We start from the raw sequence: 27,440 nt of genomic DNA on the forward strand, positions 1-27,440 counted from the left end.
CACGTGCAACTGTCACGTGCTACTACCAATGCTGCTAACGCTGTTCTAATGCTACTCTCTTACGGCATTAGAATGGCAATACGCTAATCATGATCAGATCAGACCATTGTGAACAAGTGGCATTAGTGCACTAACGGAGAACTAATCATAATCATGATTACGACCCGGTGCAGACACGCTCTTAGTGACATGTGGGTACCATTGTGCTGATAGCCACAGCTTTACGAGGACTCAAAGATTGTTGTTCACATTTCTTGTCCTCCATTGAGATCATGGTCCTCTGCTGTTGCGTTTCATAATGGGTTAGTGGTAGCAAGTTTTGATGAGGCAAATCAACCATGGCAAACATACACGCATCAATTAAAAAATAAAAATATAGAAATAAAAGCCGTACATCTGTCCCAACTGTTTTAGAAATTCTGAGATCAACAAGTAATTAATTTTGCACGGCCTCGTATATTATCAATCACTATTTCTAGTTTCCCACGTTTTAAGACTGTACACCTTGATAAACATGTCACATACTGTGACAGTCAGATTGAGAAACAAGCATACAACAATAAATTTATGGCAACCCTATTGATACGTAACACAACACACCTGCTGTATAACCGGATCATCGGACGTCGTGACTTTGTGAAAAATTCTATTGACTCCGACCAAAGGCATATCGGCCTTTGTAGTGGCTCTGTCATATTGCTTGTCATAGTAACCCATCGAACCACAACACTTCCTACAGATTTAATAAATAATATTAATTAACAATCCACAAATACGAATACATTCCGTTCCCTATACGTACAAGTCTTCTGGTGGTGGAGGATCCATCCATAGTTTTCCTAATCTTACAAAGTCCATTTCTTCGAGTATTTCCCAGTTAGCACGGACTTCGACGGACGCGTTGCGTGGCTTGATCGGATTCTTTGGTTTCTGGTGCTGCCATCGTCCACGATATTGTTTCTGCCACTTTCTCTGCTGTCGCATTCGATCTCTAAAACACAAAATATGTTAAGTTAAATGCATTGATTTTAGATGTTACGGTTTAGACTTGGGCTTTATCATAATGTAAATAGGTTATTCTTTGTGTTAGAGTGTTGATAAATAGTATCAAAACAACCTGATGTTTGATAATATACTACAATGTCTGAAGTGGATAATCGTAACACATTATCGCAACACAAGTGCAATTTACACTGTGTGTAGAGCTCTTACAAAGCTCTGTAATTCACCTATGTTCAAGCAATCCATCTCTGATAGCAAATTACAAACTACAATATAGCCACAAAAATGTGTCTTAACAGCTCATAAATAATGAGAGTAATATTTCAACTTTTCGTCGTTTTGATTAGCAATATAATCATAACAATATTAAATGATATACAAATAACTGCTTTGCCAAACAATAAACTAGATTATTCAAGTCTGTCCCAGATAACTTCAACCCCCCCCCCAGGAAGCTACTGTGGTTTAGTGGAAGGAAATTTGTAAGGAGCCATCCGTATTTAAATTTTTTTTACAAAAACAAACTTTTCGTTTGGAGGTGGGGCAAATGGCGATTCCTTCTTTAAACCAGAAGTAAAAACGGCGTTATTGACAACTTGACAGGTGCTTTGCAAGTACTCCTGAAGGAACAATAGACTGTACAATGATCAGTTAGAGAAACATTTGATAATTGACCACTGACGGGACTGCAACATGTACGAGTTATATTTGCAAGATGGCGGTAAAGCGACAACTGTCTCTTCTCAGCAGAGAAGACTCTGTAACTCTGCCTGTCATATACGTAAGACCCATGAATGACTATGGGAAGATAGTGGAAGCGTTGTGGCAGATGGTGGACCTCCAGACAATGGACGCATTGTGCTAATTAATTGAGGAAGGACATCATATATAGATACATCGTCTAAGATTTTTATATAGGTGACATCACACAGATTGAAAGTACGGGTATCAACCGTTTCGTTTTTGGTGAGGTAGGGGTCTGGGTAGGGGGTCTGGGTAAAAACAAAGTTTTCATTTTTTAAAATGTCGATAAAGATGGATGGTCCCTAACTGTCATAGCAACCTGGTAGCAATATCAACAAAACAGTTTAGTGTGCCAAAGGCATGACTTGGTCTATAAAGATAAAAGACCAGAGAAACCAGTGTTTACTGTTTAGGATAACATTCAGGAGTCAGGTTCACACTATTCACTGTGTCTGATTTCTGACAGCTACAATTTACATTTATTACCGCCTCTAATCATGTACTGACGTTTACTGGTCATCTCCTTCATGCAATAGTTAATATACCGGAAATTCCCACCATATCTATCTGACAAGAACGACACCGACGAGATGTTATTAGCACGTTGCTGCAACTTTCCTATAAGAGTTTTGAAATTTTCTAGGGTTGAAGGCAGCGGGAACAAACTTTAGTTTGTACGTTAATTACTTGCACTGATTGCCAACATCATGTAAACATCATATACTATAATACGCCAACCCACGCTTCTGTCTGTCTGGATGGATAGATGTCTGTCTGTCTGTGACACAATGCCGGTCTCGGATCGTCACAAAACGTGGCGGCCCGGTTGAGTTCAACCGTCCGAGACGAACAGTCGAGTTGGATTTCACCTATACTGTCTCCGACGGCCAGAAATGAGACTTCGTCGGCCTGAAATGAGATGCGCTGGAGTTTGGTTGTTCAATTAATTAACCGAGTATGCAGATGTGACGTGCATTCGCCAACCACTGTCATTCTACACAGCTGGTAGAGTGCAAGATGCGCCCGCTGCAGTCGGCAGCCACTGTATGCTATTATATTCTACGAGCCCGCTGCAGTTGGTGTGTCTCCTTCGCTGTATGATGTGTAATGTAGGTAGTGCATAGGATGCTATGAGACAGAACTCTGACTCGAGTGCATACGTGGTGTGTGTGTGTGTGTGTGTGTGTGTGTGTGTGTGTGTGTGTGTGTGTGTGTGTGTGTGTGTGTGTGTGTGTGTGTGCTTATGTGTTTTTGCGCATGTGCATGCATGTGCGTGTACATGTGCACGTGTGTGTAGATTTTGTCTCTACAGTAACACGTCCATGGCACGCCCTACAGTGAGACTGTGAGATGGGGGCTACTCCACGTGCCAAATAATGGACGACTGGCAAAAGTCAATTTACGTTTTCTTCGCTTAGGTAGCTACTATCTAGGTGCTAGCGCAATTCCTACTGCCCATAGGGCAGGTGAGGGCTAGTCACTAATAATACTCTTCAAAGTTAAGCTACTAATGTGGCTTATGTACCTTTCTCTATTTTTCTGTGCTTTCGACAATGGAATCATTACTCCCTTCTCCCTTCGTTCCTTTGACTGTCTCTGAAATCGATGTTGAGCAATGCGAGCTCTGTTCTTCTGGTATGCCGATTTGTGTACGCGAGTTGTGTCCACAAGAGTGTATGTTGACTCGTCTTCCTCATGAACATAATTGTACATGCTCCCACCAGCTCCCACCTGAGAAGTGTACTTGTTGACTTGACGGCGATCTTGATAAAGAGCACCAGTCCAATCAGATGCCTATAATGCAGAAAACAAGAGAATGACTATGGAAAGTATGGTGATAGTGGAAATTTTGTTGCAACAGACAGACAAATAGACAAACAAACAAACAAACAAAGAAAAACAAAGAGATAAACAAACAAACAGATAGACAGACAAACAAACCAACAGACAAACCAACAGACAAACAACCAGACAGACACACAGATAGACAGACAGACAGACAAACAGACAGACACACGCACGCACACACACGCGCACGCACACGCACACACGCACGCAAACACGCACACACGCACGCACGCACACACGCACGCACACACACACACACACATACACACACACACACACACACACACACACACACACACACACACACACACACACACACACACACACACAACTTACACGCATTACTAACGTCATACTGACCTTTCCTAAGCGATCTGCCTTCGAGAAAGGCTGATAAGGCGTGTCTTTAAACTGAGCAGGAATAGCACATGGTCCCCATCCAGTGGGATTGTTGTGAATATCAGGAATCTTAAACAACGGCTTCTCAGACGTTGATGCAGTCATCACGGCACAACACACTATCAGCACGTGTGCACAAGCGCACAAAATCTAGCCTCGCAGACCCAACAGCTATGCGCAGGGAATACCGTACTGTAAATGTATAATTGGTTCTCAATTAATTCAGATCTAAAGAGTTCAAGAAAGTTTCTTGTAATTAATTGAATCTAAATAATCCTTCCAGTTTTCTAGCTATGATACTTCATTTTAGATATTGACAAACACAATGTACACCACACACACACACACACACACACACACACACACACACACACACACACACACACACACACACACACACACATCACACATACCACACACACACACACACACACACACACACACACACACACACACACACACACACACACACACACACACACACACACACACACACACATCACACATACCACACACACACACACACACACACACACACACACACACACACACACACACACACACACACACACACACACACACACACACACACACACACACACACACACACATCACACACACACACACACACACACACACACACACACACACACACACACACACACATCACACACACCACACACACACACACACACACACACACACACACACACACACACACACACACACACACACACACACACACACACACACACACACACACACACACACACACACACACACACACACACCACACACACACACACCACGTGACTGCACATGATTCAGTCTTTGCAGTACTTCCATTGTTTCCAGTTCTACGTTGATTAGCTATTGTCACTATAAATTAAATGAGCTTGACATACAAATTCTCTGAAATGACCATCCTGATATCTACAGTTGTAGAGTATTGAGTACAACATTGAGTACAACAATGAGAATACGTTAGACGTTGAATCAATGACTAATTGTAATGTTTATTGTGTGTTCCTCTGTTTCTTATGTGTATGTTTTGTTCTGTGACTCTATGTAATTGATGTTAGTCTGTATACCTGTGGGTACTGTACCATATCGGTATGAAACAAAAAACACCACACAACTTTACTGCTATAGCTTTAATTAACTACTACAATCCGGGCAATACACAAGATTATTATTATTATTATCATTATGTCGTCATCGCTCTCTAGGTAGGGTAAGTGGGGTCTTTACCCTCAACTGGGCACCCACCAACCTGGCAGGTAAGTCGCATTATTATGTTTTACTCTATTATTATATTATTATTATTATTACCCTATTAAAGGCCATATTGTGCATATTCCTTGCAAGAACACACTAACACATGTGAAACACATACAAACTGCTAATCGTCAACTATTAATGATACGCATGCCTAAACACAATGACTAACAAGAGTGTTCATCTGCCTGTTTCCCCACACTCATTGCATTCTTTACCAAACACTCTGCTGCTGTGACCAAAGACTACACCAACAGCAAAGCGTCCAGACAAGATGCTACCTACACACCACTGTCACCCTCATACGCATTCTCCTGAAAACCGTTGCTCAAGTAGAAATGGTCTGCACCACTGTTACCTCAATCAGTGTTCAAAAAGACTGTGAAAACGTTACGTGCGACAACTTAGAAACACGAGTTGTCCACTCTAGCAACGTGAGTGTCAATAAAACATTATCTAACTAAAAGTTTTATAACTTCTAGCATAAGAGCTCCCGGCTGTCATGTTCACCGAAATTCGTATATGCCAAAAGTCGACTGAGAAACGTGTCTGAGACTAAGAGATTGAGTGCTGCAATAGAAGGAATACAGTGAGTTGTAACGAGTACTGGGACTTTCCGAAACAGCGCCCAGCCAAAACACCGCCCAATGGGCGATCTTTTAGAAACTGTTCTCATTTACAGCTCATGGGCTGCTAATGAGAATCAAGATTGTGGTCGCAGCCCAAAGTTTGTCAATATTCTGAGGCTGTATTTTAGTTATGTGCATCACTATACTACAATGTACACAGAGGTTTGGCAACACGACAGCGGTCTTACTCTGGATTAAAGAAGGAACATATAAAGAAGCGCCTGACAAGAAGCGTAGGAGTGCCGTCAGGTCTGGTCGCACTGGCATGTTTATAAAGACTAAGAATATAGGCAGAACGTTGCAAGATGGGCCTCACATTTGCCTACTCTGTGGTACTCAAGTCAATCTGCCAATTTCCAGAGGTTCCTACGAACCGCCTGGGCGCTAATTGAGAATGGATATTCTTTCATAAAAATCCCATTTTCTGTATTGCTGCCCTGGGCGCTGTTTCGGAAATTCCCAGTAGTTGGTACACACATACCTATCATTATCTACCAGCACGTACAACACAATGCTAAAGGACTTGATGACAAGCGATGACAGTCACTAATTGACAATGAACAGTAACACACACACACACACACACACACACACACACACACACACACACACACACACACACACACACACACACACCACTGCGATAACCTATTTACATTTATTTATTTATTTATTTATCTATTTAACATACAATAACCTATACATATATTGTTGTATTGTGTGTATATCATTAGGCTTATTTTCCTACTTACCAGTCTGACATCCGGTAATGATAGTAACCATCTACTGTTCCTGATGGCATCTGACAGCAGACATAATAGAAACCAGCAAACGATGCTCCTCGAATGTTTGTGACAGTATGGTCTGGAACAAGAAATACCTCCTAGAGACGTGCATGTGATAAAGGTAGACCATCGATCGACACATTTCATACGACTGTTGAATGCTGTACCTTCCACCTCATGAATATTACACCATCTCCTGCAAGTGCACCATAGTCAAAGTCTTCAGAATTAAAATCCTTGGAATATCGAAGGAACTTTGGAAATTTGCCCTAACAGTGAAAATACATATAATAATACACGTGCAGACAGACAAAAATAGTTTGGACAAACAGAGAGACAGACAGACAGACAGACAGAGACAGACAGACAGACAGACAGACAGACAGCTAGACAGACAGACACACAGAAAGACTGAAAGATAGACAGACAGACAGACAGACAGACAGACAAACAGACAAACAGACAGACAGATAGACATACATACATACATACAGACATACAGACAGACAAATAAACGTGCACATACATTTACACCAATACATTTAGTCACAATAAAAACATGTTAATAATAGCGAAAGCAGATACAAACAAATAATTACAAATGCATTACGTATAAGATACTGTTAGATATGACATGCAAAGTACAAAATTACAGCAGCAAGATTCATGACCACTTTCTCGTAGTCACACAAGCTGCAAACACTAAATCTGTGAAAGACCTGGCACAAGCAAGAGCAAGTCTGCATTTGAACCTAATAGACTTCAGATGCACAATTAGATCGAACTGGCCTATTAGCATTTTAAATATGTGATATCACAACAGAGGCGCCCATCTGGCACTATGGCACTGCATGTAGCTCCAAGACCCATTTTTACAGCGCCAGAGCAGTGCCAAGATTGTACAGTACAGTAACGCATTGGCATGCCCCTTGCTCAGTATAGGTATGTCGTTGACTCAATATGTCAAAGTGAAGAACGATTGACTCCAACTGGCCAAGCAAAGGTATAGGTGTGGTGACTCTGGTTTTGAGATGCAGACAACGGCTGTCATACATACGTAAATATACTTTACATACTTTCCCAGTCATACATACATACATACTTTACCAGTATGCATGAGCGTGTCCCATTGAGTCAACGTGTGCTCAGCGCCAAGCACTTGTATTTCGCCCTGCAAATGCAGTGCTAACTATTTCAAACTTGGGCACCCGTCACAAACCACTAGGTCTGTGATCGACTTAAACCGTGCAATTTCTGATTGGTCATTACATTACAGACACAAAATCTCATTCCTGGGGTGTGATTATATACACAAAACATTAAATGTTCGGTAGTTACAGTCAAACTCTACTACACACCCATAGTTTTCTGTCCACATCTTCGTCTGCATCCTAAATACCAATAGTAGTATAGCAACACACTTGCTCTAAACTTTATGTTTTTGGACGTTTTCTTACCCATTTTCTTGTTAAGAAAGGATGTCGCTTGCCGATTATTTCACCTTCAAAAAATGTCGTCAGAGTCGGTACATCCTGAAACAACAAAGTCAGGGAAATACTGAGTTTGTCAGTACGTACAGTGAGAGAGCTACCAGACGTACCTCCACTAGACCTGTAATACTAAGATACCCGGAGAGAACGTCTTTGTCCAAATCTACATGCTAACATAAACAGCACGTGTATGTTAACTAAGAACACAACTGATGTCTGTAATCTTAGATTTCTACAAGTCAGCAAATTCTAAGCACGTCACTGAGCCACAAAGATGCTAAACGCTCGAAAACTTCATGCATAATATGAACATTTAGAATGACAGTAAACATTTCTTCTCTACTCGGGTACATTCTGTCCTGTTATTGTTGGAACACAAATCAATCTGAAAGGTTGCATAAATTAATACTGAGCATATCAAAGCCAGAGATGATGCAGATTACATCAGTCTTATAGCACAATTACCTTTACATTCTATCAAAAAACAAAATACCCAAACTGTCCCAAAAATATGATTTCCTGCAAGAACCTATATGCAGTGAAGAAAATAGGGAATTATTTTGGCTCGGACAGACTGAGCCTAGGTAGGACATTCTTGTATGGTGTTACATGTTTAATTAAGTGCCTTCTTACCGCAGCAGCCATTTTGCATGTAATTTTTTATAATCAACTTCCAAGGGAGAAATGGTGTTAAAGGCAGCTGAGGTTTTCTCTAGATAAAGCATGCTAGGAGGCACCTAAGTTCATGAAATTAACAGTTACACCATTGGAAAGGCCATCACGAGCTAAGAGACAAGGTTTACACTATCATATATGGGTACCGATGGATGTTTTGTCCAAACACATCCCAACACTAGTGCAGTATTTGATCAGACAAACAACACATTTGGTGGGACATTGTCCTATGTCCTACCATTATTTTCCACACTGTATATGCATGTCACTGGTGTAGCATCAAGGAGGGGGATAAGGGAGGCTAAGGGAGGCTAAACCCTCCTCAATTCTAGTAAGTGTGTTAATCAAAAGCTCCGTGTTTCCCCCAGGTTACCAAACAGTCAGCTTAATTTTAGTGTGGTGACAACATTAACTATCTGTTTGATGGAGCGCATCAGCATTTCGTATGGTGAAGGCTGAAGCCGTTAAGGGAGGGAGAGCGGGAGATACACACACACACACACACACACACACACACACACACACACACACACACACACACACACACACACACACACACACACACAGACACATACACACACACACACACACACACACACACACACACACACACACACACACACACACACACACAGACAGAGACAGAGACAGACAGACAGACAGACAGACAGACAGACAGACAGACAGACAGACAGACAGACAGACAGACACACACACACACACACACACACACACACACACACACACACACACACACACACACACACACACGAGTCTAAAGTCTAGAAAACCTGCAGAATAACTTCTACATCATAGCTTGTGTTTTTAGTCAAATTTTTCTGTTCTCCTTCAAAACGGCTGCCATTATAGAGCACAGGATGACCAATCCCAGCTTGTTTCGTCAATAGCCCATGACCGTCACTTGTAGACATACCATAACCTATTTATTATACGGGTAACCGATTTTACACTTAACGCGCGCACCGTACTTCTTACAGGAACTTGTGCAATTCACCAGTTTTGATTGCTCGTCGATTTCGTCATCCACTTCAACGGTAATAAATAGAATCGCGCGCTCAGTCTACACATTGCTTGGAAGAGACCTAGGGAGGCATGTAGTCCATCTGCAGCTTGTCAGTATTTCTCTGCAATAGCAGACGGTTTGTGGCTACTTTGTACGTCTACTCGTTTCTATAGCTACATACTGATCGGCAGCTAGAGAGTCAAAGTGGTGTTCGTGTCGTATGGTTGGGGTTGGGCGGAGGGCGTTGGATCATTGATCATTGTGTTGGATTTCATCTGCATGGCGGGAAACGCAGTGAATGATTTATTTAATGTGTAGAGTTTGGTGATGGTTGAGAAAACGGAAATTAATGTATGAAGATGGTGGAGTCATGTTTCAATTTGTTCGGAAGTGTTTGGTTGATTAGGGGGATGGGACTATTGTGGGTATCGATGACTACCTGACATTGGTGTTTTAGATTGTTGCTCATATTGTCTTTATTAGAAGGTACTAATAAACTAAGTTGTAGTGTCTGTCTGTCTGTCTGTATGTCTGTCTGTATGTCTGTATGTCTGTCTGTCCGTTTATCTATCTGTCTGTCTGTCTGTCTGTCTGTCTGTCTGTCAATTCCTTTTTTTTTAAATTTCAACACTTACATTCAAAAATGTCCGGCGACCCTTACGGCCGCTTACTACGTAGGACGATTAAATAACTGTACGCTATAAGCAGTGTCTGTCTGTCTGTCTGTTTGTCAATACATATATTTTCAAACATGAACTATGATGCATCTGTCTGTCTGTCTGTCTGTCTGTCTGTCTGTCTGTCTGTCTGTCTGTCATTACATATATTTTCAAACATTGAACTATTATACACACGTCTGTCTATCTGTCTGTCAGACATCATATATTTCTTAGATCAAACTAATATACATTTATCAATTAACATAAAATGCTATAACTGAAGTTCAAAGATGATCTATGTATACATCGTCTGCCTGTCTGCCCAGCTCTAAGCAACTTTGCTGTTTCAGTTCTTAGCTTTCAATATGATTATTCGGCTAGAAGGCTGTACGACTAGACTTTGGATATGATGGATCAGAAAGAAGAATCATTGACTGCAGCTGCAGTTGCAGCTGTGATGACAACCGTTACCCCCAAATCACCAACAGCAAACCATGCAATAGATCGTCAAAGTTTCTCGGAGACGAAACGAAAGAGCAGATCAAAACTACCAAGTAAAGGAGAGGATGGAGGGCTCTTTGCACCTCTTGATGTTGATCACATGACAAATGGTATCAATGTCGATGATGACACAGTGGATTTAAGAGTAAGTAGTTTTATGAGCCGTATAGTATTCTTGTTGAGAGGGTTACTTATGTCATTGCAGCTTCAGTTGATTGAGCCATCGGCTGAACTGTTCGACGTGTTAAGAGAGCAACTAGCTGCTCGACTACGAGACGGACATGGTGAAACGATATATGAAGTCGGCTCAGGAGGTTTGTCAACACTGAAATTGTGTTCTTATTTGTGTATCTGTTTTTGAAAGCAGTTGGCAATATATGGGGTTTTTAGTTTTCTTCTGTCTTGATGTATGGGAGTGCTTTTTGTATTGATTACTGCAAATGCTTTTTCTTGTGTTTTTGAGTCATAAGCTGTTATGTGTGTTGTTTGTCAAACTGTTGCCCATCTATTTGTATGTGTGTGTGTGTGTGTGTGTGTGTGTGTGTGTGTGTGTGTGTGTGTGTTGTGTGTGTGTGTGTGTGTGTGTGTGTGTGTGTGTGTGTGTTTGTGTGTGTGTGTGAACCAGTTTGTGTGTTTTTGTTTTGTAATGTTTTTAAAATCGTATTCTATGAAGGTGGGTCGAAACGAGGAATAACATCCGAACAACTTGCGTTATCTGAAGTGACTATTAAGAAACTAGCTGCTGCTTGTAATGCCAATTTGGTGTTCTTACGGCAATCGACTCAAGAAGATGGTGAGGTGGCTTACTATTTGATACAAAGTCAACAAGAGGAAGATGATTTTATTGAAGTTAGGTATGAAAGCAGAGTGATATTTAGTGTTGTTTATGTGGTCGAATGTTGTATTCATAGTTTGTTGTCGGTGTTGTCTCATTACACACACACACACACACACACACACACACACACACACACACACACACACACACACACACACACACACACACACACACACACACACACACACACACACACACACACACACACACACCGCAGCACACACCAAAAGTAGTTGGACATTCATAAAATTGGGATTGAGTTTGAATTCAGCTATTTGCTCATTACATTACATATATATATATAAACGCACATACAAATACTTGCACTTACACGTTTGACACAGCAATGATTGTGTAGTCCTTACATTCTATCTGGAACAGTTACACTGTCATAGTATTATGTTTCTGCATCTACATAATGTTATCACTTACATTCATTCAGGGTTGCTGTTGTGGGCAACGTGGATGCTGGAAAGAGCACCTTGCTTGGTGTGCTAACACACGGTGAGTTGGACAACGGACGAGGATATGCAAGAAAGAAACTTTTTCGGCACAAACACGAAGTCGAATCCGGTCGAACCAGCAGCGTCGGCAATGACATACTAGGATTTGATCCAAAAGGAGGAATCATAAACAAGAGCGACGGTCATGGTATGTGATTAACGTAATTGAGTAAAAATTGATGAACGAAGTATTTGACTTGTTTTTGGCAGGTTCTATTGACTGGCAGAAAATCTGTCGGATGTCGTCAAAGGTAAGGACGATGATGGTGGCACACGAACCGAACAGTTGTCGACGTGTGTCTATCGTATTTAGGTCGTTACGTTTATTGATCTAGCGGGACACGAGAAGTATCTGAAGACAACCGTTTTTGGCATGACTGGACACGCTCCCGACTTTTGCATGCTGATGGTGAGTCTGCATACAGTCTCATCTGTCTGATTGTACCATTTCGATTTTGATTTTGATTATTGAACAGGTCGGCTCTAATGCGGGTGTCATAGGGATGGCAAAAGGCAAGTTTGCTTGTTTAAACTAACAATTGGAATACATTGTGTTTGTGCATTGTTGTAAACTAAAGTACTTATGTTTAATCCTAACACATTGTGATGCATTCTATAATTAGTTTCCGTTCATGTGGTGTGTCACAAACTGTGAACGTGTGTGGAATTGGCTCAATAATCTCGGGATGAGAAAAAGTGCAGTTGCATCTAGAGATTTTTTCTGTTTTTGTTTTGTTTCAAATTGTGTAGAGTATGTAACTGGGTGTCTTGCTTCTAGAATAGGATAATTGAGCATGTGGTTGTTCTCAGTAAACCGTCTGCCTTGTTTTAGAAAAATAGGTTTTATTATGGGTAGACGAAAAGGTTAGGCTACTTCAAGCAATATATTTTAGTTTAGTTTCTAGTCTGCGGTTTTCAAAATTTGACGCAGCTTGTTATTATTATCTTTACGCTATGCCCATCAAATAGATTTCAATGGTATTAACTTTGAAGACAATATATGCAGCATGTTAGGTCTATTTCAAATCTATTAACATGATTTGACTTCATGTTTTTATGTCTATACCAAAGATAAACAAACACAACAAGTACGGCAATAATGAAGTAAAGCTTTTACTATTTCTCATATTCTTCACTCTTCTTTGAACTTGCAGCACTCTAAATACATCGATAGCATCCAGTGTTTACTGTACTTCGAATGCGTAGTAATAATTTTTCTTGATCTGAGACGAAAAATCATGCAACCAGAGACTGATATTTCTTGGAGTGGCCTTAACATCAGTTGAGGTACATTCAATGCATATTAGCTGTTTACTGAAGTGTGGATTTCTTGGCTGTTTCTAATCTGTCTTGTTGTGCTGCACAAAGGCAGAGAAAGTCAGTGTTGATCACAATGAAATCAGCTAGATGCTTCGGCATGGCAGCAAGGGATCTAACTAATTGTTGTCAATTAAAACTGGTTTGTAATTACAATTGTATTAGCGAATGAGATTTAGTGTGTATACCTAACTTGATATCTAATGAACGTCTTTGATCTTGTTAGTTCTCACACACCCGTGCTAATTCCTATGTAGGCTTTCTGTTTTATTCAGTAGGGCTTTTTGTGATCAATAGAGGACTTTGGGATGCCGTTGCCATGGTAATTGTGCCAATTGTGGCACCAGGCTTTAAAGTGTAGCACTAAGTTTGGCATGGGAGTCATATACACTTGGCATTCATGGCAAACTTAGTCTAAAGGACGCCGATATACAGCTAACGCTGTAGAGAGAGCATTTTGCAATCATCGATTTAAGGGCACTGTATGTAACAGTTTGCTTGACTTAACCGATTTTAGAGCCTTGGACTTGGTCAATTTGCTGATGTCACTATTTATATTAATCATATGACACTGGAGACTGCTTTGAGGCCACGATTTTGACACCAGCCATAAGCAGTGCCGGCAACACTGGCCGCCTAACACTTTGCCAGTGAACACGCCGACAATAACAATCTTGCTCAGAAAATGATGGCTTATTGTGAGTTGACTCGAGTATTACATTTGTAGAACACTTGGGTCTTGCTCTGGCTCTCAATGTTCCCGTCTTTGTTGTTGTAACGAAGATCGACATGTGCCCTCCTAACGTCCTCCAGCAGACGATGTCGTTGCTCTGTCGCATTCTCAAGTCGCCCGGCTGCCGAAAAATACCGATGATAGTCTCCAGTGAAGATGACGTCATTACCAGTGCTCTCAACTTCACATCGGAAAGGTTAATCCAAAAATAATTGTTTTTGTCAATCGGTGTTTTAGGTTTTGATTTGATTAACAAGGATGTGTCCGATATTTCAAGTGTCCAATGTGACCGGCGAAAACTTGGACTTGGTCAAGATGTTTCTGAACTTGCTGTCGAGCAGGATGGACGCGAACGAACACAAACCGGCCGAATTTCTCATCGACGACACGTACCAAGTTCCCGTATGAACATCCCGTATCAGGTGGTGATCGGCTGTTACACGTGTGTTGTGATTGCTCTGTGTAGGGTGTGGGTACCGTCGTGTCGGGGACATGCTTGAGTGGAGTTATCCGATTGAATGATCCGATGCATCTAGGACCAGATGGCGTGGGCTCTTTCCACCCTGTAGCAGTTCGAAGCATTCAACGGAAACGCCTTCCTGTGTCTGAAGTTCGAGGAAGCCAGACGGCATCGTTTGCTCTCAAAAAGGCACTGAAATTTTTCTTACCATTTTACATTTTTGCCATCTGTTGTAATCGTGTTAGATCAAACGGTCATTTGTACGTAAAGGGATGGTGATGCTGGCGAGGAGCGTTCATCCAGCTGGTTGCAGGGAATTTGAGGCTGAAATTTTGGTGTTGCATCATCCGACGACTATTAGTCCTAACTATCAAGCCGTGGGTCAGTACACAGAGTCGATTACATCGTACTCGATGTCTGACGTTGTTGTGTTTGATTAGTTCACTGTGGGAGCATACGACAGACAGCGACTATTGTCAAGATGGATCTACCGCACATGAGAACGGGCGACAAAGCTTTCTGTCACTTCAGATTCATCAAGAATCCGGAGTATCTTCGTCTCGACGATCGGTTGATATTCAGAGAGGGACGAACAAAAGCCGTGGGTACAATCACGAAGCTCTACCCTTACACTCCAACTGCTGGTGGGGCAGGTGCAGGAGCAACGGTCGTAGGCAGTGGAAAGGGTGCGTCGGGTCGTGGAGGGCGTGGACGTGGTGGCACTCGAAAGAACAAACAGACCGCTGCAGCACAATCTTTGATGAAGGAAGAAGGACAGACTTGATCGACGATGGACTAGTTTGTGAGTTCATAGCAGTGACGTTCTTATGTATGGTTTTTAAGTGTAAACGTTTTAGTTTCTGGGCACCTGTACAGGATGTTTGGCACGACGTCGTTTTAAGAGAGAATTTAATTAATTGTGTATTGAATGTATGTTTTCCCTGACCAGTCAGGTCTCAGGTTCTAAACGAGTACTAAAATTATTTGACTGTTTACTTTCAAACATGCAAGTTCAAAAGACTATGTAAGGCCAGGCAAACTTGATTCACAGTTTATCATCCAGCCTTTTCACGAGGACATGCGGGCGGGCGGTCATTATTCATTATTCATTATTCATACTAATATGTTTGCAGTAAACTATCTAAACATATTACCACCGACTGGCACTAGAGCTCTGAATGGTTTGCTATCAAGTTTGGCATGTACTATAGTGCTAGTATTGATAAAATCCGTTTTATTATATTTTTTAATGTTTCAACAGGCACTTGTTGATTCTGTCAGAAGAAGCACAATCATGACTATGAGGATAAAATATTTCAGAGCTCTTGGGCAGCGTCAGTTCAGTTGAGCTCTTACAGTGAATACAGATTATAGGTCCATCTGATCCCTAGACAGTGTAATAACGAATAATGAAACTTATTCGTTTTCTTGTAATATGATGCGGGCGGTGATGATAAACTGTGAATCAAGTTTGTTCGGCTTAAGTATGTAGCAATGATGTATCACTAAAAATGTGATGAAGTCGTTGAAACTTGGTTACCGTATTTCTTCAATTAAGAACCCTGTGTTACTATTTTTCAATCACTTGAGACTCTGGGTTACTATTCAAGCATGGGGTTGTATATTCTTTCAATCATTTTAAGAGAACAAACAAGCATCGGCTTAATGCATCTATCAGTGTAAGATACTGATCTATTTACCAAGTTAATACGGTATTCTCAATTCAGTGTGGAAAATAAGGAATTGTTTTGGCTCGGACAAACTGAGTCTAGGTAGGACATTCATTTATGTATGGGTGACATATGTAAATCCCGTGCCCACTGCAGCCATTTTGCGTAAAAGTAACATTTGGAAGTTTGAGGCAAAGCCTTGGCGCACACAAATGTAAAGCGAGTCCAATACGTACAGCAAGTTCAATACGTAATCTGTCAACCACGCCCACTTTGGATATGTGTAATAGGCGTGGTTGTTTAAAAAGACAGTCTCACGATTTGGTGCAAAAAAAGGTTGAAAGGTCTGACTAAGTTCTTTCTAAACAAACACAGGTGCAATATAAACTTTCAGATCCAAAGTGAGAGCAAAACGACATGTTGACTATGTCAGCTACAGTACATTTAAGTTCCAGTTGAGGGTATTCTATGGATGAATCATGTTAGGAGGCACCTACGCTCATGAAATCAACACCATTGAAAAGTCCATCACGTGCTGAGAGACATACTTTACACTAGGAGTGGACATATTGTCCAAACACTCCAACACTGTTGTAAAAAATTGGTCAGACAAACAACAACACAGTTGGTGGGACATTGTCAGATGTCTGACTGCTATTGTCCACACTGCTTATTGATTGCTGTGAATGTTTTGTCTGTCCATTTTGTACTTGAAAGACACTGTTCGAACGAATGTCCTTTCTCCTTCCAATAGAGTCTCGTTTCTGGTCTAGAGTGAGTGTTTCTTGCATGACACCATTGTTGAGAGTTTGTGGAACACGTGGTAGCCTCGGAGCTCTGACCGTAATGTTGGTTATTCGAGCATGAGTTACTATTTTTTAAATTGCTTCAGACGTTGGGTTACTATTTGAGAATGGGTTTTTACTCAATTTTGTGTTTGTAAAAAATCCTGGACGTGGAGAGCAGGCGTGTACTACCTGATAGGGATTTGGGCTGCAAGCAAATCCCCGTAGCTCTCACAGTTTGCTCTCTCATAAAGCCATTTGGCTCTTGTTACACTCGTTCCAATTTTAATCCAATCTTTGCTTTTTAGACAGATAACGGACATGACAAGGCGCGGGAGTGTGGAAATGAGTCAAGCCTTGTGTTCAGAGTCCTTATATACAGCTATGCTTGTGTTGCCAGAAACTTAGTTACCATTTACGACGTTCGGGATTTCCTTTCCGCCAATGTGGTTGTTCTTTTGGCAAATCATACTACTAATTTTGTAGTGGCATGATAGCTCATAAGCTTTGTATGCCTTAGCCAGAGCAAACCCCTCATGTCTGACCAGCTACAGTCTTGAAGAGACAGACAAAATTTAGGATTCACATTTTGTATGTAATTGTCAAGTTCGCCGTCAGTGTGATCTTTTAGAGAACTCTGGTGCTTTGTGGAATGTTGGTTTTGTAGCTTGCAGTTTTACTTGACCACTTTGAGTTTGTTGTATCATATATATGGTGATATATGGTGGTGTAGGAATGGGTTGGGCACACCAGATTTTGAAAATTATCTTTCACCAGACGAGGATTAGCATAACTTCCGGTTTAAGTATAGACGATTAAATAAGTAATATATTTTTGATGATTTATTTGCTTTGATACTAGACATGAAGTTTGGTCTTCAGTCTATAGTACGTAATCAACAATTTTACAATTACAGTTTGTTTCAATAACTCAGTTTTGTACGTTGGAGCACAGAGGCCATTCTTACTTTGCGCATGCCTTTAACCATGTCTGGGCTTGTAAGGTGCGTTATTTTGCCCTGTAGTAGCGCACGTTAGGCCTGACCATTTCTAATTTGCCTCCTACGCCCCTGATATTATTTAGTATCTAATATATAAAGCTCAAATTGTGTGTGTGTGTGTGTGTGTGTGTGTGTGTGTGTGTGTGTGTGTGTGTGTGTGTGTGTGTGTGTGTGTGTGTGTGTGTGTGTGTGTGTGTGTGTGTGTGTGTGTGTGTTCGCGATACGCGGCCACGTCTTTTGTCCGTTCACAACCCAAATCGGCACGCAAAGGAGGTTTGCGTAAAAAATTAAAAAATATGCATCGGGTTCCCTCTCGAGGGGTCGACCCTCGCGTAAAATTTCTCGATGACGCAAACGCTACACATTAAAGTTTATTCAAACACATGCCCAAACCAGTTCTGTGTAGACTCTACGTGTCGTCGCCCTTCACGAAGCTTCGAACAATCAAATATTTCTTGCTGATGGAACTTACTCTTCTAGCGCTTTCGTTTCTCTGCAAATTCTGATTACATTTGCACCAAATCCAATCTACACTTTGTTTGCAGCAAGCGCTACACGGGGAGTGTGTCGATTTCTATCGAAAAAGGGCGAAGAGCAAGCTTATTCAGCACATCCGCGACTTCGCAACAAAAAATTGCACGTGACGTCCGCACACGCTCAGACTGCGTCTTCCGTCAGAACGCTACAGTATCTTGCCCGTACAAAGGACGGGGCATGGATCTAGTATAATATAAAAGTTTTAATAGATTTGTGTCAGCAGTCGAAACATTTAGCTGACCGTCAATAGTTAATAGTCAGATATCAATCAAACAACAAGCTATACGCAAATGTCGACTCTATAGGGTCTAGGCCGCAAGAAAGACTACCATTTCTATGCAAGTGTCTAGAACAGTCCAGCAGTACCGAAGCCGGGATCGGAAGAGAGGTTGTACGGTCGAGCTGATTTGCTCCCGCGCTTCTTGGCGGCCTTCTCTCTTGCGCTCTGATTTTTTCGGTCTTGCTTCATGATTTCTTTCATTCTTCTCGTCTCCTCTTCCCGGCGTTTCTTCTCTTCTCTCTTTCTCATTGCCTCGGCTTCCTTTTGCCGGATTTGCTCTTGCCTTTTCTGTTCCTTTTGTGCTCGTTGTTGCTCTTCGAGTTGCTTGTGCCGAACTTCTTCTTCCCGTTTGGCGGCCTCTTGAGTCGCTCTCCTCGTTGCTTCTTCTGTCATGTTTTCCTCCTGTCGACGACTTTCATCGTCGTTCTGTCTGTGTTTCGCTTGCAGGTCTACTTGAGCGTAAACGGCGTTGTCTACCCCCGCTGTTTCTCCCCTCGAGTCGTCGGACTTTGTTCTTGGAAGGAGTAGGTCTCCAGGTTGAGCGTATCCAGGACTTTCGAGCTCTTTTGTATCGTTTCCCGGGGTTGTAGCGGCTGTGGTGGTAGGAGGCGGAACGTATCGAGGACTATCAGGCTCTTTGGTATCGTTTTTCCGGGTTGTAGCAGTTGTGGTGGTAGTAGCTTGAGCCACGTTGCTGGCACTTGCGCGTTTCTGGCTTTGCCTCTCTCGATAATTACCTCGAACGTTCTTGCTCCTCACCTCTGGTGAATCAGGAAGATATCTACAGAGCACAGATTATATAAGTCAGCATGTATAGGTTCCGTGTCTCATTCTATAGAAACTTGCCCGTCGCCTCCACGTTCTTTTCCGCCTCCTACAGCATCTTCATTCCCTAATTCCTCGTCACCGCGAGTCATGCTGAGCACGGCTGTCCGCATTTTGTAGCGGTAATAGAACGAGGCCACGATTAACGTACAGAGTAGAACAAAGCAAACTACACCGACTGCTATAGCTGCTTGTTTTCCCTCTCCCAGCGACGCTCCGCTCGTTTCCGTCTCAAATCCGGCTAAGAAACACGCCATCACTCAAACAACACTAACAAACAGGCAAACGTCGTTTTACCACTCGGTGCAGTCAATTGCACTTCTGTACTGTTCGGTCCTTCTCCGAAATCATTGAACATAGATAAGACGACACCATACCTCACGTTACCTTGCGCTTCTAACTTGTACGACGTTGTTTCTCCCCTAAGTTCCTCGCTGAAGTATCGTTTAGTCTCACCTTCGCTCCCTACGATGCGATAGTAAAGGTAATACCCACTTATCGGTCCGTTTCTACCTATCGGTGATGGCGGCTACCAAATGACTGCAATAAGTGAAGAGTCACACGATTTGTGACGTAATGCTTACCTCCCACGTGACAGTAATGACTGGTTCTCCCGCGGCTTCTAACCGTACGTTTTGCGGTGGTGCCGTTGCAACTGGAGTTGTAAAAAAACGTTAATAAATTAATTAAAAAAACAACGTCTTAATGAACTAGGGATAAACACAGTTGCGCCGTCTCTTACCGGATGCGTTGGTTCTTGCCGTTGCGGTGGCGTACTCTCCGGCGAGTTCCTCTCCTCCGTTGTTTCCCCGAATGCGGAAGACGTAAGAAATGTAGGGGTCGAGTCGCGTGACCGTGTATGCGAGGGACGCTAGGTCTTTGTGTCGACGCGTTGTGCTGGCAATCTGTTCGATGTCTCTCGATTCGTAATCGATTTCGTAGTACTGCAAGGGACCGTTGGAGACTTGTGGATTCATCCAAGTTAGCTCGACCGAATTGGGGCCGGTCGCTACCGCTTTGAAGTCTTGAGGGGCTGAAGGAGCTACCAGATAACATATACATGTGGTTGTATCTACATGCGCTAGTACTAATTCTTTAGACAAACGTGTACCTCCAATTAGTGTTTTCACCGGGTCGCTTGGTACACCGTTCGAACTGGGTCCCACTTTGTTTATGGCCGTAACACGGAAGAAGTACTCGGTGTTGCCGGTCAATCCCGTTATATTTTGAGTATTGTTGCCGTCGTATGTCGTTGGTATTTTTCGCCACGACGTCTGCAAAAAGTACTCGATTTGATGGCCGGTGATAGGGCTACCACCCGAGTCGGAGATGGTCCACGTGAGAGTTACTTCGTGGACTCCGACGTTGGTCGCGGTTGGTTTTGACACCGCGCCCGGCTGCACTAAACACAAACGAACGTTAATAGACCGAATGTTGTGCGTGCGTGCGTGCGTGTGTGTGTGTGTGTGTGTGTGTGCGTGCGCGTGCGTGCGTGCGTGAGTGTATGTTTACGCTCCGTTGGAGTATGCACCCTTCTGTAGAAAAGGTTTCAGACATGCAGATTGGAGTCCGACTTACAAATAAGTTTGAGGTTAACGTTGCGAGACGCGGTACCAGCAGCATTTACGGCTTGACACTCGTACGCCTGTTGATCCGAGCCTCTGACGTTAGTGATCACCAACGAGCCGCTTGATGTTTGGCTGTAGCGACTGTCAGTACGAATTACTTTGCCAGAAGTTCGAATTCTCCATCTAACCGTCGGCATGGGAACACCCGTCGCATTGCATTCGAGTAAGGCACTTCCACCAACCACAACCGGTTTAGCTGCGACGAAAGAAATGGTAGGGATAACTAGGAAATATATAGCGGTCACTGCATAGAGTACGTTGAACCACCAAACAGCAACTTACCTTGAATGTTTAATGTTCCTGTTGCTGTCGAACTGCCGACGTAATTTGTGGCTTGGCATGTGTACTGTCCAGCATCCGTTGTTTGTACGGATTTGAGCGTGAGGAGACCGTCGCGGCTGTCGACAAAGCGGTTGACATCAGTCAACGAGCTCTCGGATGCGTGAGTCCATTTGAACGTCGGAGTCGGGTCACCTTCGGTTATGTTGCACCTCCATTCGCCGTTTTGACCGGAGATTAGAGTCAAGGTGGTCTCGAGAAGATAAGCAACAGGCTTAACTAGTGGACAACCAAGATGTAAATGCATCAGGTGTGTTAAGGCTGGTTTACAGTAAGTTACGCAAGCCGAGCGTCAGCCCAGCGTAACGCCAACGTAACGCCAACGTAACGTCAGCGTCTTACTGTAAACATCCTAACACCTTTCACCGAGGCGCTACGTTCTGACCAGCGTCAAGACATTGGACTAGACCCCGAGCTCTATTCGAGCGTCAACGTAACGTGAACCGGAAATAGTTTGGTTTCTAACTGACCATCGGCTCTCGCGCATTTTCTCACGTGATCCAGTTGTCTAACATGAACGACAAAGATTTCACGTGCGCAAAGAACGGCCTTTGATGCCAGACACTTTCCAAGATGATAGGACGTTGCCGGGTTGCGCTTTGATGTGTTACTGTAATCAATGAAGAAGCACTACACTGCAAACTTTCCGCGTGCCATAGCTATGTAGTTTTAAAGACCCGGATATACTAAAACTATTTTGTCTTTTTCAACGTCGCTGGCAATAAACGACACGGTCCTTGCGTAACGTCTGAGATCTCAAAGCGACATTTCAAATTCTGTGGAGATCCGATGCGTTGTTCCAGAGAAATTCGCGCGCGAATGGAGGCGGGTTCGATCGGCAAGAAATCGCGTCGTCCCGAGAGAACTCCGGAAGACGACGGCAGCCTCGCTGTCGAGCTCCGTCGTTTCGGCGTGCGCGAGTAAATTTCGTCGGCGCTGCGACTCGCCGCCTTGGAGAAACGCTCTTACTTTGGTCACATGTTACTCAGTAGGAGGAGCGAGTCGTCGTGTCGTCTTTAGTCGTCTAGTCGTCACGTGACCGGCTTGCGCTACTATACCTAGTGTTTCACACGTCGGTAATAAGTCTCGGCGTCTGACTACGTTTACGCTCTAGGCTGGGCTGACGCTCAGCTTGCGTAAGTTACTTTACACCGGCCTTTATCGAAATCAGTGAGCGTATACTTACTGTGTACTGTTAGACGAGCCTGAAGCGACATCGTCCCTGCTCGGTTGCTAGCTCGGCATTGGTATATTCCCTCGTCCGTCTTCTCGATTCCCGGTATGGTCAGAGTTCCCGTACTCGTCACCAAGTATCTCGCACTCGTAAGCGGTAGTTCGACCCCGTTGTTGGGCACCAATACCCACGATATAGTCGGCTGGTTGATCCCAGTCGCAGAGCAGGAGAACGACACCGTTTGACTGGCGATGACAATAGTGTCAGATGGCTTGGTAGTAAACGTCGGCAATGCTAAAAGCACGAGAACAACTACATTTAGAGACTGATCTTAAATCAAGATGCAACCCGTTTGATAACAATAATATATAGTTATACCGACTCGGCAACACATGCGCTACAAACTGACATGGGTCACTCTAGAGGGTCGACTCTATTGATCGTGGAGGCTTCAATTACATTAAGGCTAGCTCATACAGGCTCGCTCCACAATGTTACACGAACATTTACTCACTAGTACATATTTTTATGGATTTAATTAATTGTACCGAGATGGTACAGTATCGGCAGACACACACACTAAACCGGACACGTACTAAAGCTGGAACAGAGACTCACACATGCACACTTACTGAGCATCGTCACTGTCGCTGCGGATGATATGTAGCCGGCTGCGTTGGTGGCTATGCACGTATAGCGTCCCTGGTCCGCAGCGGTGAGCCGTTTGATAGTAAGCATGCCGCCGTCGCTGAGAAACCTGCCGTTGGGACTTGCGGCAATGACGGTGCCATTGGGAAACGTCCAGCCGTACGTCGGACTCGGACTGCCGGTCGTGACGCATTCAAAAACGGCGTCTCCACCTTGCACGACTTCGATGTCTGCGGGACGTTGAGAAAACGAAGGAAACACTGAAAGGATCGCTGTTCAAAAATTGTTACACTTGAAAATGCAATTAACGTTTTACCGTGGACTGACAATGCTCCCGAAGCCACCACTTCGCCAAAACTGTTGGACGCTCGGCATTCGTAAGTGCCGGCGTCGGTCTTGATGACGGTTTGTATCTGAAGCTCGCCGGTGCTCGGGGCGGTGAAGCGCGGGTCCATGGGAAGAGGAGTGCGGTTGGACCTTGTCCACGTCTTAGTCGGTACCGGGTCGCCGGCAATGTCGCAATAGAATGTGACCGTTGCTCCTGTTGTTACCGCCACGTTATTGGGTTTTCTGATGAAGTAGGGTATTCCTACCGAGTCATTTAGACAAAGTTGTTTAATGCACGTGTATATATGTATTATTAATCGAGGCACGGATCCAGGATTTTGAAATGGAGAAGGCCCAACTACGCCCACAGTAGAAGCACACCCGCCCAGTTTTGTAAAACACGTTGATAATTATATATTTATTGGATGTACAATGGCCCGATCAATCAATGATCATGTCAGCAGCACTAAAAATTAGATCCTTGGAAGTTTGAGTTTCTTGTACGACATACTCTAATTCAGACATCTCTCAGCTGGAGTCTTACACCACACGTGCAGATTCTATCGGACTAAGAGACTGACGTTGTTGATATCAAATCAGTTATCAGCCTTGTAGACATCCGATTACCTTTGCGCCATTGCAAGTAACAGCACACTGTCTTACACACTGGCAAGTTAACGGCAAGTTAATTGAGGGCCATCTTCCTGTGTGTGTGTGTGTGTGTGTGTGTGTGTGTGTGTGTGTGCGCACGCTCGCTCGGACTGGTTCAAATGGTGTCTTCATGCAGAACAGGTGAGGATGCGCTACCTGGATCCGCCACTGTAATCTGTATTGCTATGTGCAGCAAGCGACTGACCTTGTACTTTCAAGGTGAACTCCTTCTTGTCTCTTCCGACCACGTTTGTCGCCGTACACGAATACTGTCCGGCGTCGGTCCTCGCTAGCGACGCAACGGTTAATCTTCCTGAAACGCTCGTTATCGCACTAGCCGAGGATGGGTGGCCAAATACGATAGAGGGTGATGGTTTGCCGGTTGCTGTACAGTCGACTTGAAGTGACGCGCCCTCGTTTAATACCAAATTTGGAAGAGAGGACGTGATCGCCGGCAGCACTGCATGAAAAGACAGCAGACGATTGTGTAGTGAAATTAGAACACACACACACACACACACACACACACACACACACACACACACACACACACACACACACACACACACACACACACACACACACACACACACACACACACTCACACACACACACACACACACACACACACACACACACACACACACACACACACACACACACACACACACAACCCCTATTGTCACTTACCTTGGACTGTGAGTACCGCAGATGACGTCACTGATCCCTCAGAGTTTGTTGCTGTACACGTGTATTGGGCTTCGTCGTCGGGTATTATGAACGATATTCTAAGCACACCCTGACTGGCAAGGAATACAATTCTGGAATTATATCTCAACGCTTCGTTGCCTCTCGTCCACGTAATAGTCGGAGAAGGGTTTCCTGAAGCTACACAGTTCATTGTAATGCTCGAATTGGAGAGTGCAGTCACACTAGCTGGGGAGGTAGTAAAGGAAGGCTTGGAGAGTGGATCTGAAATGAGGCTCAAGAATGTTACAAATAGAGTTTTTTAATAATGTGTGTTTGATGCTTACCGAGCACGGTAAGACGCGAGCTAGCTGCTGGTGACCCAAAGCGATTGCTCGCTGTGCACGTGTATAATCCAGCATCGGTCTTCTGGACGTTACTTATCATCAGACTGTTATTGGATAACACAGAGAATCGTGGAGAAATTGTTGATGGCAAGTCGGTTCCTCCCGGCGTCGTCCACGTTGACGTCGCCGCCGGTATCGCCACAACTACGCAATCCAGACGAGCCGCCAGTCCTTCAGGAATCGACTGTGATGAAGGAAGCGTGACGAACTCAGGAGGACCTAAGATTGGAGAGAGAGAGCGTCGAGAGGAGAGCGAGAGTAGTGTGTGTGTGTGTGTGTGTGTGTGTGTGTGTGTGTGTGTGTGTGTGTGTGTGTGTGTGTGTGTGTGTGTGTGTGTGTGTGTGTGTGTGTGTGTGTGTGTGTGTGTGTGTGTGTGTGTGTGTGTAAGATTTATTTTGACCTTGAACGTTGACGGTGATGGTGGCTCCAATCACGAACCCGGAGTTGATCGGATTCATGGCACCGCAGTAATACGTGCCGTTATCGGAGAAATGCGTGTCGCTTATGTCGAGTCTGCTGCCTTTGGAGAGCGCCACGGTCGTAAAACGGGGACTTGAATCCGCACGCAGAATGTTATTGTTATGAACGAACGTGATATCAGCATTTGGCAGGCTGTCTATTGTGCAGGTCAATGACAACGACGAGTGCGCGACAAGAACCTGAGAGATCGGGTACGTTGCGAATGTATTTGAGATGTCTACAAGAATGATCGCATCAGGCACCGTCACAGATGAAAAATTCGAGACTTACAAGCTGTTCTCAAAGTAGCTGTATTGCTGTTGATTGATCCTTCGCTGTTTGTCGCTGTGCAGACGTATTGACCAGCGTCCGATGCTTGGTACTTCTCTAGTGTCAGTTTGCCGTTCGCGATCGTTACTCCACGGCTCGTGTCGTTGGCGACCGGGCTGTTGTTGTGAGTGTAGATGTAGGTCGGAGGAGGATCTCCCGTCGCTTGGCACGTCAAATCGATTGAGAGACCGAGAACGGCGATCGTGTTTGTTGGTTGCTGTGTGAAGATGGGAACACTGAGACCGGAGACCGAATGCACGGTGACTAGATTGAGAACGAGGTATGAGAATAGACAGATAGTGAGTGATAAATAGTGAGAACGCACCAAATGCTAGATGCACTAGTAGAGAAATCGCCCGCAAAATAGATGTCCGGTGCAACATAATTGTGACTCCGCCCTTCGCAGGTGTAACTCCACCCCTTTCAAACTTCAAACTTTGAAGCGGTCAAAAGATTAGCAGATATTTGGCGTTTACATCAAACGCACGAAGCTGTGTATTACTTTCTCCAGTAGAAGAGATTCGTGAGCTTCGGGGATTGGTCGCCTGGTCGCAACTCAACAAGTCACGTGAGGGTAGCTACGCAGACCGCCCCCAATGCGTACTAATTACGTGTCATCATGTTGTTGTAGATTGCTCAAATTAAATGCATTAATTAAATGCAAGAAGTATAGCAACTCTAAAGAAGCTACTTAATTTAATGAAGAAGCACTACAGTGCGAACCCTCCGCATTCGTCCATATTAACATACGGGACAATTATTTAGTCGTAAGTTACATGTACGTGACCGGCCTGCAGTACACTAGTGT

General features: G+C 43.6%; 4 protein-coding genes across 5 annotated transcripts in view; 1 reads left to right on the forward strand and 3 right to left on the reverse strand.

The window, feature by feature from the left end:
- LOC134184161 (eukaryotic translation initiation factor 3 subunit D-like) overlaps nucleotides 1-4,132 on the reverse strand; it is an 8,507-nt gene extending 4,375 nt beyond the window's left edge. The window contains exons 1-4 of the mRNA XM_062651776.1: nucleotides 3,955-4,132; nucleotides 3,272-3,540; nucleotides 803-991; nucleotides 601-733 (exon numbers count right to left, since the gene is read on the reverse strand). Of these exons, the coding sequence (XP_062507760.1) occupies nucleotides 601-733; nucleotides 803-991; nucleotides 3,272-3,540; nucleotides 3,955-4,098 (735 nt within the window). The 5' untranslated portion in view covers nucleotides 4,099-4,132. The remainder of the gene's footprint in view (nucleotides 1-600; nucleotides 734-802; nucleotides 992-3,271; nucleotides 3,541-3,954) is intronic.
- Nucleotides 4,133-5,591: 1,459 nt separating this feature from the next.
- Nucleotides 5,592-9,798, reverse strand: LOC134183957 (glucose-induced degradation protein 4 homolog). The gene is made up of 7 exons (XM_062651549.1): nucleotides 9,642-9,798; nucleotides 8,286-8,345; nucleotides 8,143-8,217; nucleotides 8,044-8,076; nucleotides 6,853-6,954; nucleotides 6,653-6,783; nucleotides 5,592-5,841 (listed from the first exon to the last, which is right to left on the reverse strand). Exons 1-7 carry the CDS (start codon nucleotides 9,780-9,782, stop codon nucleotides 5,778-5,780), a joined length of 606 nt encoding a protein of 201 aa, XP_062507533.1. The 5' UTR covers nucleotides 9,783-9,798; the 3' UTR covers nucleotides 5,592-5,777.
- Nucleotides 9,799-9,820: 22 nt separating this feature from the next.
- On the forward strand, nucleotides 9,821-15,830 carry LOC134183958 (GTP-binding protein 1-like). Of its 2 annotated transcripts, none has more exons than XM_062651551.1 (13): nucleotides 9,821-9,905; nucleotides 10,884-11,179; nucleotides 11,240-11,348; nucleotides 11,708-11,888; nucleotides 12,315-12,523; nucleotides 12,586-12,626; nucleotides 12,689-12,784; nucleotides 12,852-12,888; nucleotides 14,420-14,621; nucleotides 14,683-14,827; nucleotides 14,892-15,074; nucleotides 15,131-15,266; nucleotides 15,326-15,830. In XM_062651551.1, the coding sequence occupies exons 2-13, from the start codon at nucleotides 10,940-10,942 to the stop codon at nucleotides 15,667-15,669; spliced, it is 1,923 nt and encodes a 640-aa protein (XP_062507535.1). In that variant the 5' UTR covers nucleotides 9,821-9,905; nucleotides 10,884-10,939; the 3' UTR covers nucleotides 15,670-15,830. The 2 variants fall into 2 exon arrangements, with proteins under 2 accessions (XP_062507535.1, XP_062507534.1); XM_062651550.1 differs by lacking the exon at nucleotides 9,821-9,905 and adding an exon at nucleotides 9,908-10,010.
- A 3,132-nt stretch (nucleotides 15,831-18,962) lies between these two features.
- LOC134184320 (roundabout homolog 2-like) lies at nucleotides 18,963-27,152 on the reverse strand. The gene is made up of 17 exons (XM_062651981.1): nucleotides 26,958-27,152; nucleotides 26,594-26,896; nucleotides 26,244-26,540; nucleotides 25,784-26,062; nucleotides 25,440-25,721; nucleotides 24,955-25,209; nucleotides 24,088-24,360; nucleotides 23,756-24,031; nucleotides 23,136-23,417; nucleotides 21,893-22,168; nucleotides 21,561-21,833; nucleotides 21,094-21,384; nucleotides 20,725-21,024; nucleotides 20,567-20,637; nucleotides 20,280-20,511; nucleotides 20,004-20,223; nucleotides 18,963-19,938 (listed from the first exon to the last, which is right to left on the reverse strand). The coding sequence occupies exons 1-17, from the start codon at nucleotides 27,013-27,015 to the stop codon at nucleotides 19,224-19,226; spliced, it is 4,683 nt and encodes a 1,560-aa protein (XP_062507965.1). The 5' UTR covers nucleotides 27,016-27,152; the 3' UTR covers nucleotides 18,963-19,223.
- Between the last annotated feature and the right edge of the window lie 288 nt (nucleotides 27,153-27,440).

The sequence above is a fragment of the Corticium candelabrum genome, chromosome 9 (assembly GCF_963422355.1).
Source record: "Corticium candelabrum chromosome 9, ooCorCand1.1, whole genome shotgun sequence".
NCBI classification, from domain to species: Eukaryota; Metazoa; Porifera; class Homoscleromorpha; order Homosclerophorida; family Plakinidae; genus Corticium; species Corticium candelabrum.